The sequence below is a fragment of the Cynocephalus volans genome, chromosome 5 (assembly GCF_027409185.1).
Source record: "Cynocephalus volans isolate mCynVol1 chromosome 5, mCynVol1.pri, whole genome shotgun sequence".
NCBI lineage: Eukaryota > Metazoa > Chordata > Mammalia > Dermoptera > Cynocephalidae > Cynocephalus > Cynocephalus volans.
In genome coordinates this window covers 137349656-137365648 of record NC_084464.1, presented here as the reverse complement: position 1 = coordinate 137365648, position 15993 = coordinate 137349656, and the positions used below count along the sequence as shown (strand labels likewise).

The window sequence follows — 15993 nt, the reverse complement described above, 5'->3', positions numbered from 1 at the left end:
TAAAATTATGAAGCCTGAAAATACCAAGTGTTTATAAGAATATGGAACAAGGACTGTCATTCACAGCTGATCAGAGTATAAATTGGTGTAACTACTTTGGAAACCTGTTTAGCATTATTTATATAAGTTCAAATTATGTCTAGCCTATGATCCAGCAATTACAGTCCTAGGTATATAGCACTATTGATAATAGCCCCAAACTGCAAACAGTATAAATAGAATGAATAGATAAATTGTGGCATAGTCATATGACAGATAACTTTGCAGTGATGTGCTACAGCTACATGCAACAGCATGGATGGCTCTCATAAGCATAATGTTAAGTGAAAGAAACTAAAAGCAATGGAGAACACACACCGAATGATTTAGGGAAACAAAAAGAGGGTGACGGGAGACTCTGGAGGGCTAACATTGTTCTGTTTGACAGGGGAGACTCTGGAGGGCTAACATTGTTCTGTTTCTTGACTTGAGTGGTGCTTACCACCACATTTACTTTGTGATGTCATTGAGCTATAACATCTACCTTTGTGATTTTCCTATATGCATATTATATTTCACAATTACATTTTTTTAAACTCATAAATCACTTCTCAAAAAAAACTTAAAAGAGTCGGAGGCAAATTTGATGAGATAAAATTTTGTAGAATTTTAAGTATTAGACAATATTTGAATTTAAGCAGATGGCATAATGTAAAAATTGCTAGTATCCCTCAAATATCTACATAGAATGGCAGAGTAAACTAAAAGAACTTTAGAAATCTCTCAAGTATGGGATGCTTATTATCTGCCCAGGACTCTCTCCTTTTCTGGCATTTGCACCCCCCCCCAACCCTTTTCAGAGAACTTTATGTCACCAATTCTCTCCTTCTAACTGCCAACAATTTTTCCAGTTTACTTTAGGAATAGTCGTATTAACATAATCTGAAACTGCCCTGACAATATCTGAGTGTCCAGGCATTTGACTCCTCTCACAATGTAGTTTACAACATAAAAATCACACCAATGCTGCATTTTCCACAAGTTCATAAGTATATATATTAATATGCATGTTTTTTTACAGTTCCCACCGTGAGTGTACTTGCTTTATTTTGTTAAGTGTAAGAGGCATATAAGGAAATCATTAAAAGCACAGATTTTAGAACTAGATTAACGAGGATTCAGATTCCAGTTCTGTTGCTTATAAAATGAACAACCTGTCCAAGCCTGTCTCCTTGTATTGAAACTCCGGGAAACATGACTAACTCACAGAATTGTTGCAAGGAATGAAGGAGATCACAAATGTAAAATTCTTAGCATAGTATCTAGCTCGAAGTAAAAATTCAGTAACTTCATATTATTATTGTTATGTAGCATCCCTGGAAACCATTTAGGAATTAAACTAGAATAGAAAAAACTTGCATTTTTTGTTTGTGGTATTAGTACTTGGGGGTGGGATGTGAGGGGTATTCGTTTATGGTATTTTTAATCAGAAAGCCCCAAAACCCCTATACATCAGACTCCACAAAATTAAAATCTCAGTGTGGTAAGTCATGGCAAAAAGGGTTGTAATGTTGATAAGTAGAAGAAAACATCAAGTTGAATGCATTGAGTCATTTCAAAAATCTTATGAAAGATAAACTAGAGTTTATTTTGCTAGGAAAGTTTAGAGGGGAAGGGGCTAGGATTGTTACTTCTTGAAATTAACAGAGGTGGGTAAGAGGTTAGAATTTAAAGGTACTAAGGAAACACCCTAAGGTGAGCTCTGGGTCACAGGTAAAAACAAAAGTTATGACTGAACATTTCACTTCAATGCACAGGAGACATCTACTGAATAACTAGCAAGTTCTCAGGCCACACTCATGCTACAGAACCACGGGCATCTTGAGGACAGAGTGGTAAGTTTATTAACATGTGAGAGACAAGACTTCCAAGTGAAATTTTGACTGTCCTCTAACAAGGACCAAGGGGAACTTGAAGAGAACAGGAGAGAGAGGAGGAGCAGCATGCAGAAAACTATTTGTTCTCAAACTAGGGAAAGCCCACTCACTGAGAAGAAACTCCAAGTCTCAGTTACCCCACCCATTCCCACTTCCTAGTTGGAAGGAAAACTTGGTGAAGAAGGGTTAGGAGAGGGGCTGGTGGATTAGCTCGCTTGGGAGAGCTGGGTGCTGATTACACCAAGGTCAAGGGTTGGGATCCCCTTACTGGCCAGCAGCCAAATAGAAAAAAAGAAAGGTAGAAGATAAGGGAGGGCTATATATATATATGTCTCCTTTAGCCCCTTTAAAGCCATGAATGATTCATATTTGAACAGAAACGCATACATGTCCTAATGTTGAGATATCAAAAACGATTGGCCCAAAATACTTTTGTAACAAATATACACCCAATTTGACCCACAAGAGTTTTAAGACGATCATGATGGAGCTAAACGAATATAATTTATCATTAAAAAGTCAGAACAACAGCAGCTCAAGATAATACTGATAACATAGAGTCCTTCCTAAAATGTTCAGGAATTACAGCAGAATAGTAAGATTCCAGTGGGGAAAACAGAAACCACACTAGTTAACAGAAAGAACTGATTAAACAGATGTTGAAGAACTAAAAAGGTGAAAAGGGGATACTGAGGTTGCAACAGAGGTAGTGACCACTGGAAGCAACTTCCCTCCCTCAGGGCTGAAGGAACAAAGGAAAGATGTGGGGGTTATATCCCACGAGGGGAACCCCACCAAACTGGGACTTGGACCTCTGGCCTGCCCAGTGTTGGTATTTCTGAGGAGATGCAGTGAGGCTGATTCTGGGAGTACAGGAAGAAGGTGGAAACTAGAACCAATTGCTACTGGCACTAGTTGCTCCTGCTAGGGGACAGGCGCTGTGGGGCATCACTACAGGAACAGCAAATAACTAGGAAGCACGGCCCTTCGCTCCTCTTCCAGCTTTCCTCCAGTGCCCCCTATTGGTGGAAACTGAGAGAGCCGGCTAACTAACAAACAATGCGGTTGGTAGAGTCCTAGCTTCAGTATCACAGAGCTGGGGTCCCAGCCTAAGGGCCAACCTGACCTGGACGCCTCCCCTAAGTCTTTCCGGGAGGGAAAGTAGAATATTGAGGGAACTCTGAAAATCTTGCACCATCTTCTTACTCCTTCCCCACCGAAAAGATTTCTTTTTCAATTACTGAAAACTCTTTTTGCTAAGATAATGGTCGTTGACCTGATTTTAGTGTCGTTTCTCTTTATTTATGCCCTTGAAAACAGGAGGAAAGAAACGGAACACACCCGAGGTACATCGTTTATTTCTCTGTTTTTAGGCTGTTTCCAACCTTTACAACTACCTAGAAAGGATGAGAATTGAGACCTGCTCTCAGACTTTTTTTTTTTTTTTTTTTTTTTTTACATTATTCCAACACTTCTCTCAATTTCACTCCTCCCGCCTCCCGTTATGATGAGCCTAGGACCTAGAATCAGGACTTGTGTCAAGTCCCCGACGCCGCCGCTCACAGGCTTGGGGACCTCAGGCTGATTCCTCGACTTTCTCAGTTGTCCTCTTCTGTAAAATGGGACAGTACCTAGTTGCAGGTTGTGAGGGTCGAATGAAATCCAGTTCAGGGTATGGCAGAGTGCCTGACAGTATGTTGAGAAATAACCACCCATTACATTCTTCCAGTACTGAGGTCTGACATGTTAAGTGACCATTAGATAGGCTGAAGTCCAGAATCGCTGTGCCCTGTGCTGGCTACCGTCACGCTGTCATTTTCCTGGAGTTTTACGTGCGTCCCGACCTCGTTGGCTGGGGCCGTGCGCTCCAGGAGGTGGAGACACTCTCAGAACCGAACCCCCAGAGGTTGGGCACCACAGGCCGGCCAGAGCCTGCCCTGGCGCTGGCATCGGCTCGGGAAGCCGGGACGCGCGTCGGGCTCCGCGGGTTGCTCGCCGTCGGCTCATTGGGGAGCCCGGCGGGGCGCGGGTGGGGCGCGACCGCGGCACCGCCTCCCTGGGCTCCGGGTTGCCCGAGCGCCGCGCGCAGAGCCCCGGGCGCCGAGGGGAGTTCGCGCGGGACGGAGCCGCCTGCCTCCCGAGATGTGACCCAGTCCCGCCGCCCATGCGGGCTCCCGGGACGCCGGCGCCCGGCCGCCCGGTCCTGCCGCCGCTGCTCCTGCTGCTCGTGGCGGCACCGTCGGGATGGGCAGGTAGGTGGGTCGCGCCGCCCGGTGCGGGTCGCGGACGTCCCCGAGCCCGGGCCCCGCTGGGAGGCGCCCGCGGCTGAGCTGTCTCCTGCCCTCCTGCCGGGTTTCGCTTTCGGGCGGGCGGAGGGCGAGGCGCGGGTCCGGCGTGCCAGGCCCGGGGTCTGCGCGGGGAGCCCCGGGGAGACGCTCGCCGCAGCCGAGCGCGCCCTGGTGAGGGTTCAAGTTTGCGTGACTCCGCGTTTCACCCGTTCCGTGGCGAGGATCGCAGTGGGGTGGAGGAGGTTTGGAGGTGGTCGCTCTGAATGGTACCCCCGGCTTGTGACTTGCGGTCGGTGACAGTGACCGTGCGGAGCGCTCTCGCCGGCGCGTCGCAGGCTGCCGCCACCACAGGCGCGAGGTAGGGGCCGCACTTTGCAAAACCAAACTCCCTCAGGGAGTCTGCTCCGAAGGAACGGGGTCTAGAAAGAGGTAGAGCTTCTAAGATCCCCCTGTCCTGGGCACGTCACTTTTTTTCTTTGTAGTAGGAGCACGTACAGGTATGTGCTCTTTGATTTTTCAGAGGTAACAAAACTTTTAACAGATTTGTGACATAACTGAAGGGTGTTGTTTTAAGTTTGAACTCTACCAGTTGGAATCCAGTAAACCAGAATGATTCAATAACCGGGTTTCTTTTTTAAAGCAAGATATCTGTCCGGGATCCTTTTTTTTTTTTTTTTTTTAAGTGAGAAACAACAACAAGGTTTCCCGGAATACTGTATTTTGTACAGATGTGGAGAGTTGGTTCAGGAGTGGTCTGTGCAACTGCAGGGTCCTTAGGAGTCAAAGAAAAAGTTATTTAAGTTCCAAATAGTCACAAAAGTAAGAAAAGTGTGAGTACAGATCTTGGAGAGATTTTGAAAAATAGATATTAGGCACAAAAAAAGTGTCTCTTCTAAATCATAAATTTATCACAAATTATAGTTATTTTTTCTTTTAATATCGCCCGGTAAGCTGAATGTTGAGACTCCTCCTAACTTATGCAGATACTGAGCCTTTGACTAACAGATATGAATATGCTTGTTTTTCTTTTCAATCAAAGACAAAAATAAAACTTGCTTCTTAATTGGGTTGGGGGAGTGACATTAGAAGGTAGTAACATTCTTAACTTCAAAGCCAAATTTGCAAAAAAATAAGCAAAAGAAACTCTTTTCTGACCCATGAGACTTAGCTCTTCTTAGGGCCTTCCTGTCCTCTCCAGGCACTCTAAGGACTGCTGGGAAAGCCAGGTTAAAAGGTGTATGCATACATACCTTCTAGAAGTTACCAAATACCATACCTGCTGTTAACTGATGGATCACCTGCAATGTCTGCTGAACATGGGCTTTCTAAAAGTTATATGACTCTGCCACTCTCTGATAGATGAATGCCTTAATTTTTTGAACTTCTTAAAAATTCAGTGTCTCACAGTTAGTGTTGGTTCAGGCTGTACAATACCAAAATATCCAAAGAGAAAGAAAAAAAAAAAAAAAAACTCGGTGTGGCCTCAACATTTTAAGAAAATCTTAATATTTCATTTCAGGTGAACTTTTAAAGGAATTCAGAATGTCCCTGCTGCTCCCTCAAGGCAGGTGTAACACACATTCTGTCAGTCACTCTCTAAACTCTCCAGGGGCAAAATTTCACTAGGAATTTTGTCCCTGTGGCTTATCAAACTCTGTCCTGTTGTCCAGTTCCATATCTTAGTCCTCAGTGACAATAAAGAACAGGCATTCAAAATCACTAAGAGAGAGTGGGAGTTGAGGACTTCCCAGATCGTGTGTCTCCTCTACTCAAAGCCCTTTGGAAGCTTCCAGGGCTCTTGGAGTCATTCTAAATTCTCCTACAAGGTCCCATGTGGCCCACTCCTGCCTGTCTCTCCAGCCTTACCTCACACCACTTAATTCCTGCTGTCCTGTCACGTTTCCAGTTTCTAGAACAAGCCAAACTGTTTCCATCTCAGGGATTCATTCTCTCAGTTCCCTCTGCTAGAATGCTCCTCCCCAACTCCATCCCCAGCTGACTCCTGCTCACACTTGGCATCTCACCTCCAATGTGCCTCCCTCAAGGAAGTCATCCCTAAATCCCAGAGAGGGAAAAAATAAAGGGTTTATTATGTCTGTGAACTAATGAACCTAACTTTAGTTTCGGAGGTTTAGAATGCAGTCTAAATATTACAACGACTACGCTTATTAGAACTAATATACTATAAGTAATACAGTGAGGGTATTTATTGAACTGTCTCTTCTTTGATATAGGCACAGCAGCATTGGATGTTTTATTTCACTAAGACACACACACACTAATGATTCCAGTGAGCTAATTAGATTTTTATAATTTTTTTAAAACTTCTTATTTTGAACTAATTTGAGACGAAGAAAAGTTGCAGAAAAAGCACAGAGAGTTCCCATATACCCCTCACCTAGTTTCTCCCCAGTTTCAGCATCTTACCTAACCATTGTGCATTGTTCAGAATCAGGAAGTTGGCATTGGTGTAATACTATTCACTAAACTATAGACCTTGCTCGAATTTCACCCATTTTTCCACTAATGCCCTTTTTCTGTTTCAGAATTCAATCCTTGATCTCACATTATATCTAGATGTCATGTCCTCTTAGTCTCCTCCAATGGGTCACAGTACATCAGTCTTTCTTTGCTTTCATGACCTTGACACTTTTAAGAATTCTGGTCACCTCATTCTTAGAATGTTTCTCAATTTGGGTTCATTTGATGTATCCTCATGACTAGAATGAAGTTATCCATTTTTGGCAAGAATACCATATGAATTACATTGTCTTTCTCAGTGCATCATTTCAAAGAATTTGTTATATCAATGTCTTCTTCCTGGTGATGTTAACCTTGATTACTTGGTTAAGGTAGTATCTTCAGGGTTTCTGAGTATAAAGTTACTATTTTTCACTTTGTCATTAATAAAGAGCTTATGAAGAATTACTTTGAGATGCAAATATCCTGTTTCTCCTCAAACTTACACCCACTAATTTTAGTATCCACCTGTGGCTTTTGACTGCAACAACTATTATTCCTAGTAATGATTTTTTTTTATTTCACTCTTTCCTTCCACATTTATTAATTAGAATTCTATTGCAAAGAAGAGCTGTACCTTTTCCCTCATTTATTTATTTATTCAATTGTTTAAATACATCAATACGGACTTATAAATATTTATTTTATTCTTTGAGTTATAATCCAATACTATCATTGTTAGTTTTGCTGCTCCAGTTGTTCTAGCTTTGACCATTAAGAGCCTCTTCAGTTTGGCTTTTCCGTTGTTTTAAGAAGCCTCATCCCTTTTGAGCACTTCATTATTTTCTAACACTGCAGAATGTTCCACACTCATTGTGAATTTTCTCTGACCCAGGCCTGGAATTAACCACTCCTCCCAAGGAAGAATTCTTCCATTGGAGAATAATGTTTCAAAACCAAGACCTGGTTACTAGGCATGCTCATTGCTGCCGGAATGTCATTTCTAGACTCTCTCAGCAGACAGAATTGAGAAATTTAAATGTTTACAACCCAGGTATACAAACATTTGTATTTCTGTATCTATCTCTATGTGTGTGTATATGTATATATGTGTGTGAATATATATATGAAAGACCATGACTTTATACTGATACCTCTGATTTCAATCTAACAGCACAGGGTTTAGTCTAGCCTTCCTCTTTATTTGTAGATTCTTTCTACAACAGTGAGAAACCCAGATATCTGTATCTACAATAGATTTGCTTATTTGTTCAATTCTAATATAAGTTAGTTTCAGAATTGCTAACCCATGCTCTTGTGAGAAACACGTTTACTAACTACATTATAGCATTTATATATGGTTCTTTGGTCTTTAGCTTTATGGTATCCAGTCAAGATGCTGTTGACCAAAATTATCTAGATAACTCCTCTTTTTCTTCACCTCTTTTTATGTGGTTATATTATCCATTTGTAACAAGTTAGATTAATTTGTTACTGTTTGTGTTTCAATTGGGTTCCCCTACATGCAAGGTGGTTTTAATTGTTTGCGGAGTTTGGGGTAAAGGGTATGTGAAACATGCCTGTGGCTATAGAGTTAAAGCTGATAGACGGTGTGTACTCAGAAAAGTGTTTCTCCCTCCTCATCCCCACCACCTCGTGCCTACTTCATCCTGCCTCTCGTAGATAAACAATCTCCTTATTTTCTGGTTTATCCTTCCTGTCTTTTGTTTGCACCAGTGAGCAGATATGTATGTATTTTCTAATATCCCCCTTCTTTCCTACAAGAAGCATAGCATACTAGAGATACTCTTTTGCACTTTACTTTTTTCCCCCTCAACAGTATCTTAATCCCTTTCAAAGTATTCTTTTTTATTCATCAATATTTCTTTATTCATCAATATTCCTGAAGGGTAGGCAATGAACGTTCCAGGCAAGTTGACTTCAAAGCTAAATTATTTCCAAATTTTCCTTCAACATAGCATGAAAACACCTCATTTTAAGTATATTATAGGCTGGTAGACAAAAACCGGGTCTAAATGTGGGTTCTCTACTACAGCTAATGTAGGATTTGCTCACTCAACTGTTCTTTTCATCAAACGAGCTTGTCTTCTTTTCTAACCCCTCTCCCGTTGTCTCTCCATCAGACATGGGATGAGTTCTTGGAAGTGTATATTTTCATGGCATCCCCATTTCTCAGCTGGAGGCCTATCCCCAGCATGACTGGAGAATGTCATGAAAGTAGATCCAAGTATGCAGCTGCAGGTATCAGCAGCCCCACTCTTCAGAATGTGCATTCCTGAGGTCTGTAACTATTTATTGAGTTACCTATAGACTAAATTCAGGAAAGGCAGTGTTCAGTGCCTGGAGAACAACTAAAGGGACTGGTTAGCCATGGAGGTGGTATGGAACAGGAACAAGGTAGTAGGGATGAGGAGTGAGCAACACTTCTCTGAATATACACTTTTGTGTAGCTCTGACTCTTAGAAGTGTAGGTAGGACGTGTGTTTTCCACTTATAAACTTTGGACAGACACAGTAAGCAAATGGAATGATGAATGCCATAAAATTAATATTTTAGTATAAACATTTCAATGTGAAACATTTATTGTTGTAATGATATTTTTAATAAAACTGCATATCTCTGTGTTGCCTTTTTTAGTACTTGGCAGAGTACTTTTCACAAATAGTTACTTGGTAAATTTGTATTCTTGGGTTAAAAGCAACTTGTGTTATATGTATGATACTTTTAAAATGACTTTCTATTTGCATCTTTTTCTTTAAAGTACAATTTTACCAGATATTATTGACACATTTACTTCCATACTGATATTTTAAAAAAAGATTATCTGAGGCTTAAGATAGCATTTTTTTAAAGTAAAATCATTTTATGAATCTTAATCATAACATTATACTTTTGCTATCATTGTGATGTTCTGACAGCATTTTTACTCTTTTCTTGGGCCACACTTATGATAAAATAACACAAAAGCTGATACCACAAAAATGAATTGTCACTATAATTAGTTCCAAGATGTATCTACACATAAAGTGGAGAACAGGAGAACCTTAGAAAATAAGAATGCTGGTTGTAGACATTAAAATCAAATACTTCCTCTGCTTTATCGTTCAGAATTCCTTTTGACATAGAAACCCAGAGTTGACAGGACCTTCAAGGTCATCCCATTCACTGCTTGAATCTCTCTTAAATCTCCTCTGCAGCATCACTGCCAAGTAATCACTTGTCTGCTGTTTGAGCACCTGTCATCACAAGAAACTCACTACCCAGCACCCAGGCAGGCAGGATGTCCTGTCACTGCAGACTTCCAGCTATTAAAAAGTTCTTCCATAAAATGAGCTAAGACTTGATCCATTTAATTTTTTCCCATTGTTAGTCCTCATTCTAAGCTGATGAAGCCATACAGAATGTTCAGATCACTGAATGCAACACATTTCCTCTGTGTCTTCTTTCCTCTCTGCTAACTGCCTCCCTCGTGATGTCCTGCTAGGTTCTGCCTCTCTCCTGGTGTATGTTCCAGTTTATCTGTAACCTGTCAGGCTGACTCCCTATAGATTATGATGAGGTCTACTACGTTCTAAACACAGGACCAGGAAGGCTTGTCCTTAAATGATTCAGCATCAGGTTCTGGGTGAACATGGGTTCCTAATGCCTAAATGGTGACCTCCTTTCTCATCTTTGTTGTCTTCTCTGAAACACAGATCCTAACCGCTCATTCAAACTCAGAATTTCACATTAATACAATTTCATTTAGTCGAGGCGATCTTCCTTCTGCTTGTTAATCAGAGTACAGAGAATGCAAGTATGGCATAATGTTTTATCTAGAATTTGTAATGTCTGTGATGGTAGTCTTTAAGGCTATTTTTTCTGAGAAAAAAAATTTTACTGATTATAAATATTATTTACACAAAATTAATTCTGTTTTTGAGTATGATAATCACTGCAATGCACCAATAAAAATGGCTACTTCAATCACTTTACCCACTGCCAAATCAAACGCCAACTCCACCTGGAGCACAGAGAATGGGCATACTTTGTCCTGTGTAGACTTGTCGATAACTTCTCTTTTTACTTTTTGATTTCATCATGTATACTTTTCATCCAGCTTCCTTTAGGCTGAATAATCCAAACGTCCATTCCTTATAACTACATCTGCCTTTTGATGACATGGAATGTTTTGACAGCTGCATCCTCCTAGTTAAAGCATTTGTTTACATTATTTCCTCCATTTAAATGTCCTCTTTTCCATCTTTGTAGGTATTATTTCTCCCTACATCGATCCCCTTGTCTTCACTTTCAGAGTGACTTGGCAGCCCTTAGAGCATTCCTTTTTTCTCTTCAATAAACATCGTGTTCATTTTTAAGGAAAGACAAAGCAAGCAACAGACACCTACTGTATTAATTTCTTACAGGTGCCATAACAAAGTGCCCCAAACTGGGTGGCTTAAAACAACATAACTTTATAGTCTCACATTTCTGGAGGCTGGGTGTCTGAAATCAAGGTGCTGGCAAGGTTGATTCCTTCTGAGGGCTGTGCGGGAGAATCTGTTCCAGGCCTCTCTCCTATCTTCTGGTGGTTGCTGACAAGCTCTGGCATTCCTTGGCTAATAGATGCATCACCCAAATCTCTGCCTTTCTCTTCACATGGCATTCTCCCTGTGACTCTTCACCTCGTCTTCCTTCTGCACCTGTCTTACTCTGTCCAAATTTGCCCCTTTTGTAAGGACACCAGTCTTATTGGATTGGAGCCCACCCTAATGACCTCATTTCAACTTGCTTACCTCTCTAAAGACCCTATTTCCAATTAAGGTCACATTCTGGGGGTACTAGGGGTTAGGACTTCAACATAGTTCTTTTGGGCAGTGCAATTCAACTCACAACACCTGCCTCACATACCCTCAAAGACTTGTAGGGTAGTGAGCAGAATCCATGGCTTGCAAAGTGGGAAAATCTGTCTTCAGCTGCACGCAGTAGTTCCTCCTCTTCAACATGTTTAGTAGTCTGAGTCCACTGCTGGAGGGAAACTTTTGCAGAAGTGTCTGACCTGAAAGGCTCTTCTAAGAATGTTGACGGCAGAGATAAGGTCTTCTCTTGTGCTTTCCACAGCATAAATGTAAGAGAGCACTGTCAATCGGTGCTTAATAAAGACTAATGATGTTCAAATTTCTTCAGCAGAGGGGCTCTGTCTTCTTACACCTCTGCCTCCCATCTCTGCTGTTCTAGGGAGTATTTTCACTGCAAAATCCTCTCCCTTGCTCCCATAAGTGCCATTTTCATACTTAAAGCATAACTGTCCATATTATTCCAACCCAGCCCCTCTCCATTTCAGATTAAAATATATATGTTGCAAATTGTATAATAAACTATATACTAAATGTTCAACTTGTTATTTTAAAAATTAGCTCATGGATTTCAGAATATCACGTGCAGCCCATAGCATAGAGGGATGAGGTATTTGAAGTGATCAGATTTAACGAAAAAGGATTACCTTATTACCAATGCCTCTGTTTTGAGTTTCAAAAAAAACTATAACCTGACTCAATGTGATTTTTAAATAATCTTTCCCTGAGTGCTTTTCATTCACTGATTCATTTAAAGTCATTTATTTATATATATTATGACCTATTCTACGCTTCAAGGTGAACAAAAAAAAGGTCACTTTCTTCTTTTAGTCTCCAGAGAGAGACAATTAAGTGATAATATTAAAGTATAAATACCAGAATTAAGGAAAACAAGTATCTTTAGCAGCACGGAAAGAGGTAACTAACTGATCTAATCAGGGGATCATGCAGAGCTTCCTATAGGAAGGTCCTTTAAACTGAGACTTATAAGAGTTTTAAGTTAATGTATGTATGTAGATGTATATATTATATCATATTCTCCCTCCTTGAGGAGAAAACATAAATCAGAAAAGAAATCTGATGTACAAGTAAATGTCTCACTATGGATCAATATTTCGAATACTTTGAGGAAAAACCATGTAAATCCAATAAATAGTCATAGGTAGGTTTCCGTCTATATTATGTAAAATATTTATAATCCAATATAAACTCAGGCCTTTTAAATTTAAATATTAGCAAGAAAACAAAGGTAAATCCTGCTCTAAGTATATTCTATCTATAAATTAGCAGGTCCTAATATTCCTTTTCACAAAATTTTTCTTTATAAAACTAAAAAGGAGCAACCAAAAAACCAACAGCAAAACCCCATGAAAAAGATCATTTTTCTGAGCGTGGTAGTTACCAAGTGGGTAGGAGTCAGGAGCTCTGTGGCTATAGGACACTGGCCTCAAGGTCACTGGCAGCATCAACAAGTCACTGTGTTTTGCGTCTCTGCAATACTGAATAAAACCACAAAAGTTATCAAAAGGCACACATGTGACAGCTCTAGTTTATAATATAGGGGCTTTTTCCCACTTCTGGAGTCAATGCAGTCCTTTTAAGGCTCTGTTAACTTTAGTAAACAAAAGCAAAGGGACTGTCTTGATTAATCCAGTCTCTGTGTTGTTCCTAGAGATGTCCCAGTGCTGTCAATGTAGCAATGGATTGAATAGTTGTCCCCCTCAAAAGTCATGTCACTCACAACCTCAGAATGTGGCCTTATCCAGAAATAAGGTCTTTAGATGTCATCAGTTAAGGATCTCATGATGAAATCATTCTAAAATTAGGGTAGACTGGTGACCTCATAAGAAGAGGAGAGGACTCAGGCCATGCAAAGGAGAGGTAAGCACACATTGAGTTATGCCACCACAAGCCATGGAACACCTGGGGCTATCAGAAGCTGGAAGAGGCAAGGAAGGATTCTTTTCTAGAACCTTCTGAGGGAGCATGGTCCTGCTGACACCTTGATTTCAGACATGTAGTTTTCAGAACTGTGAGAAAATAAATTTCTGTGGCTCTTTGCCACCCAATTTGTGGTACTTTATTATGGCAGCCTAGGGAACTAATACAAATGCCTTTGACTCTTTTCTGCAGACTGTCTCTTCACTATTGCTCAGCTTTTATCCCGAGCGCTACATTTTTATACCTTGTGGCAAAATAATATAAGTACCTCAAAGAGCCAGCCATCTGCAAGGCCTATGCAGCGTGTGGAATGCCTGCTCATTTTATTGCATTTAGTTACACAGCTTTATCAAGGCATATCAACCCTAAAGAGGTCTGACCCCCATCCTGGTCACCCTCAAAAACATTAAAGCATCTGCTTGTCACTGTAGAGGAGAGTCAGCCTATTGAAAACTAGTCCACCTTTCTGACAGTGTTTTCAATGGCTGCTGCACACTCCGTCTTCATGGTGTTCCTTTGGAAAGTCTGCGATCACATTATCAACCTCGTTTGCCACAAAATCCCAACCAACAATAAATAGAAGTAGATACTACTGATTATTTTCTTGAGAGTTAAGAGGAAATGCAACATCAAATCGCTGCTCAGTAATGCTTCTGCTGAAACAGAAAGTACTTGCCGCCAGGACCTCAGGGCAGAGGAGAAAGAATGGTGGCCAGAAGTCAGAAGGTGGACGTTCCAGTGCCTCCTCTTCTGCAGCCTCTCTGTGGGCACGTCACTTACCTTGAATGGGCTTCAGTTTCCTCTTGAAAAGTACCATGAAGGAGGAAGGCTCGGTGATTTCTGAGGTGCCTAGACCCACCTGTCCCCCTCCCAGCTGACCCCTGCCTGGGTAGTACCTGGTCATCCCTTCACCTGGCCTTGCTCCCTCCACCTGTCTGAGGAAATCTTCCCCTGTCACTCCTTGCCCTTGAGGCTAGCCAGCCCCAGGACGTTTGCCTCTGTACCCGGGTTCCCATGAGCTCCTTCCTGCCACTTAGACCAGCCCCTGCATAACACTCCACAGACTTGCTTCATTACATCTCCTCCAGCAGGTCCCCACGGTGCCACCTAACAACAGACAGCACAACAGTCTTTTTTCTCTCCACCCAGCTCATTCTAACTCATACCAAATGGGTGAGTGCTACACTGGATTTTAAACCATTCTTTTTGGATTTCTTGATCACAGCCTGGTACCGGATTATATTAAGGACATGCTTTTCTTATATACTTCTGAAGTATGCTCCAGTAGTTGAGGTCGATCGTTTAGCCAGTGGTGCACCATCACCCAGCTACACATTGTATGGTCCAGTGCCACAGTGACAGCACTATTTGTTAACTCGGCTGTTAGGGGCTGAAAGGTAACTTATGCAGGAAGATTATCCAGCATAGGCAAGTGAGTAGGACGTGTCGGGAGGAAATGGAGGAGTGTGTTTTGTGCCTTTTTTATATCCCCCACCATCCGCCTTCCATTTGCCTGTGCACTTCCCACAGATAAGCCATTTGTAGCGATGTTTATTACCTGTAATACTGGTAGTTATTTTTACTACTAATAATATTTATTACTAATGGTAATTAAATGAATAGTAAGTATTAAATGGATGGTTGGGAAGAAATAAGTATAGAAGGTGAGAATGGGTAGATAGGTAGGTGGGGATAGTGCTGGGGGATGGATGGGGAGATAATACTGAAAGCACACTCATACCTCTGCTGATCCACCGAGCAAATTGGAAAATTACTAGTGAGAATGGGGAAAATTATTCTTCTTCACTTTTCCCTTCCAAAAAGAAATATAACCATTCCTTGGGGTTAATCAATAAGCTAGCAAGTATTTTTGCTGCCTTTCTCAAATGATTTATCAAGATTAAATCCTGTCCCACTGCTTCTTTTTCTTTGCTTCTTTCTGTCCTTCATAAGGAAAACAATGCCACATGCAAAAAAAGTAAATTAAAAAGGTAAATATAAAAATTGAGGAAAGTTGATTGTAAAACATGTTCTCTATATGAGTGAATGAGGTATGCTTTTAATCTCAGCAGTTTTACTTATTCTCTGCTAAATAGCTTTGCTGTGGCTTCTCAACTTACTGAAACCCTTAGTAATATATGCATTGAAAATTCGCAAAGTTGACATTCTTCACTACAATTCTTTGATGAAAATGAAAATAAATCTCCATTTTCCTCCCTTCTACTTTCCTTTTGCTCATCATTTACCATTTTGTCATTTCTGCCTGATTTTTTTACTTCCAAATCTCCAATATGTAATTATTTTTAAGGCTCCTTAACTTTGTGTAGTCATTCTTTTTCTCTTACACTTTTATCTTGCTGACTTTCTCTCTGAAAATTTCAAGTGATTGAGATTAACAGAAAAGTTACATTGCCTCAGAAAGAAGTACTAGTTGTGAAAATGATTTGAAAAATATAGTGAAAATGTATGTCGATGTATAAGAAATACTTGCTGATTGAACTTGGCATTTCCAACAGGTATCCTTTTCAATAC

General features: G+C 40.8%; 1 protein-coding gene across 1 annotated transcript in view; it reads left to right on the top strand.

Annotated features, from left to right (window-relative positions):
* The first annotated feature begins 4064 nt into the window (after positions 1–4064).
* Positions 4065–15993, top strand: part of IL20RA (interleukin 20 receptor subunit alpha) — a 52221-nt gene continuing 40292 nt past the window's right edge. The window contains exon 1 of the mRNA XM_063097962.1: positions 4065–4168. Coding sequence (XP_062954032.1) covers positions 4081–4168 — 88 coding nt within the window. The 5' untranslated portion in view covers positions 4065–4080. The remainder of the gene's footprint in view (positions 4169–15993) is intronic.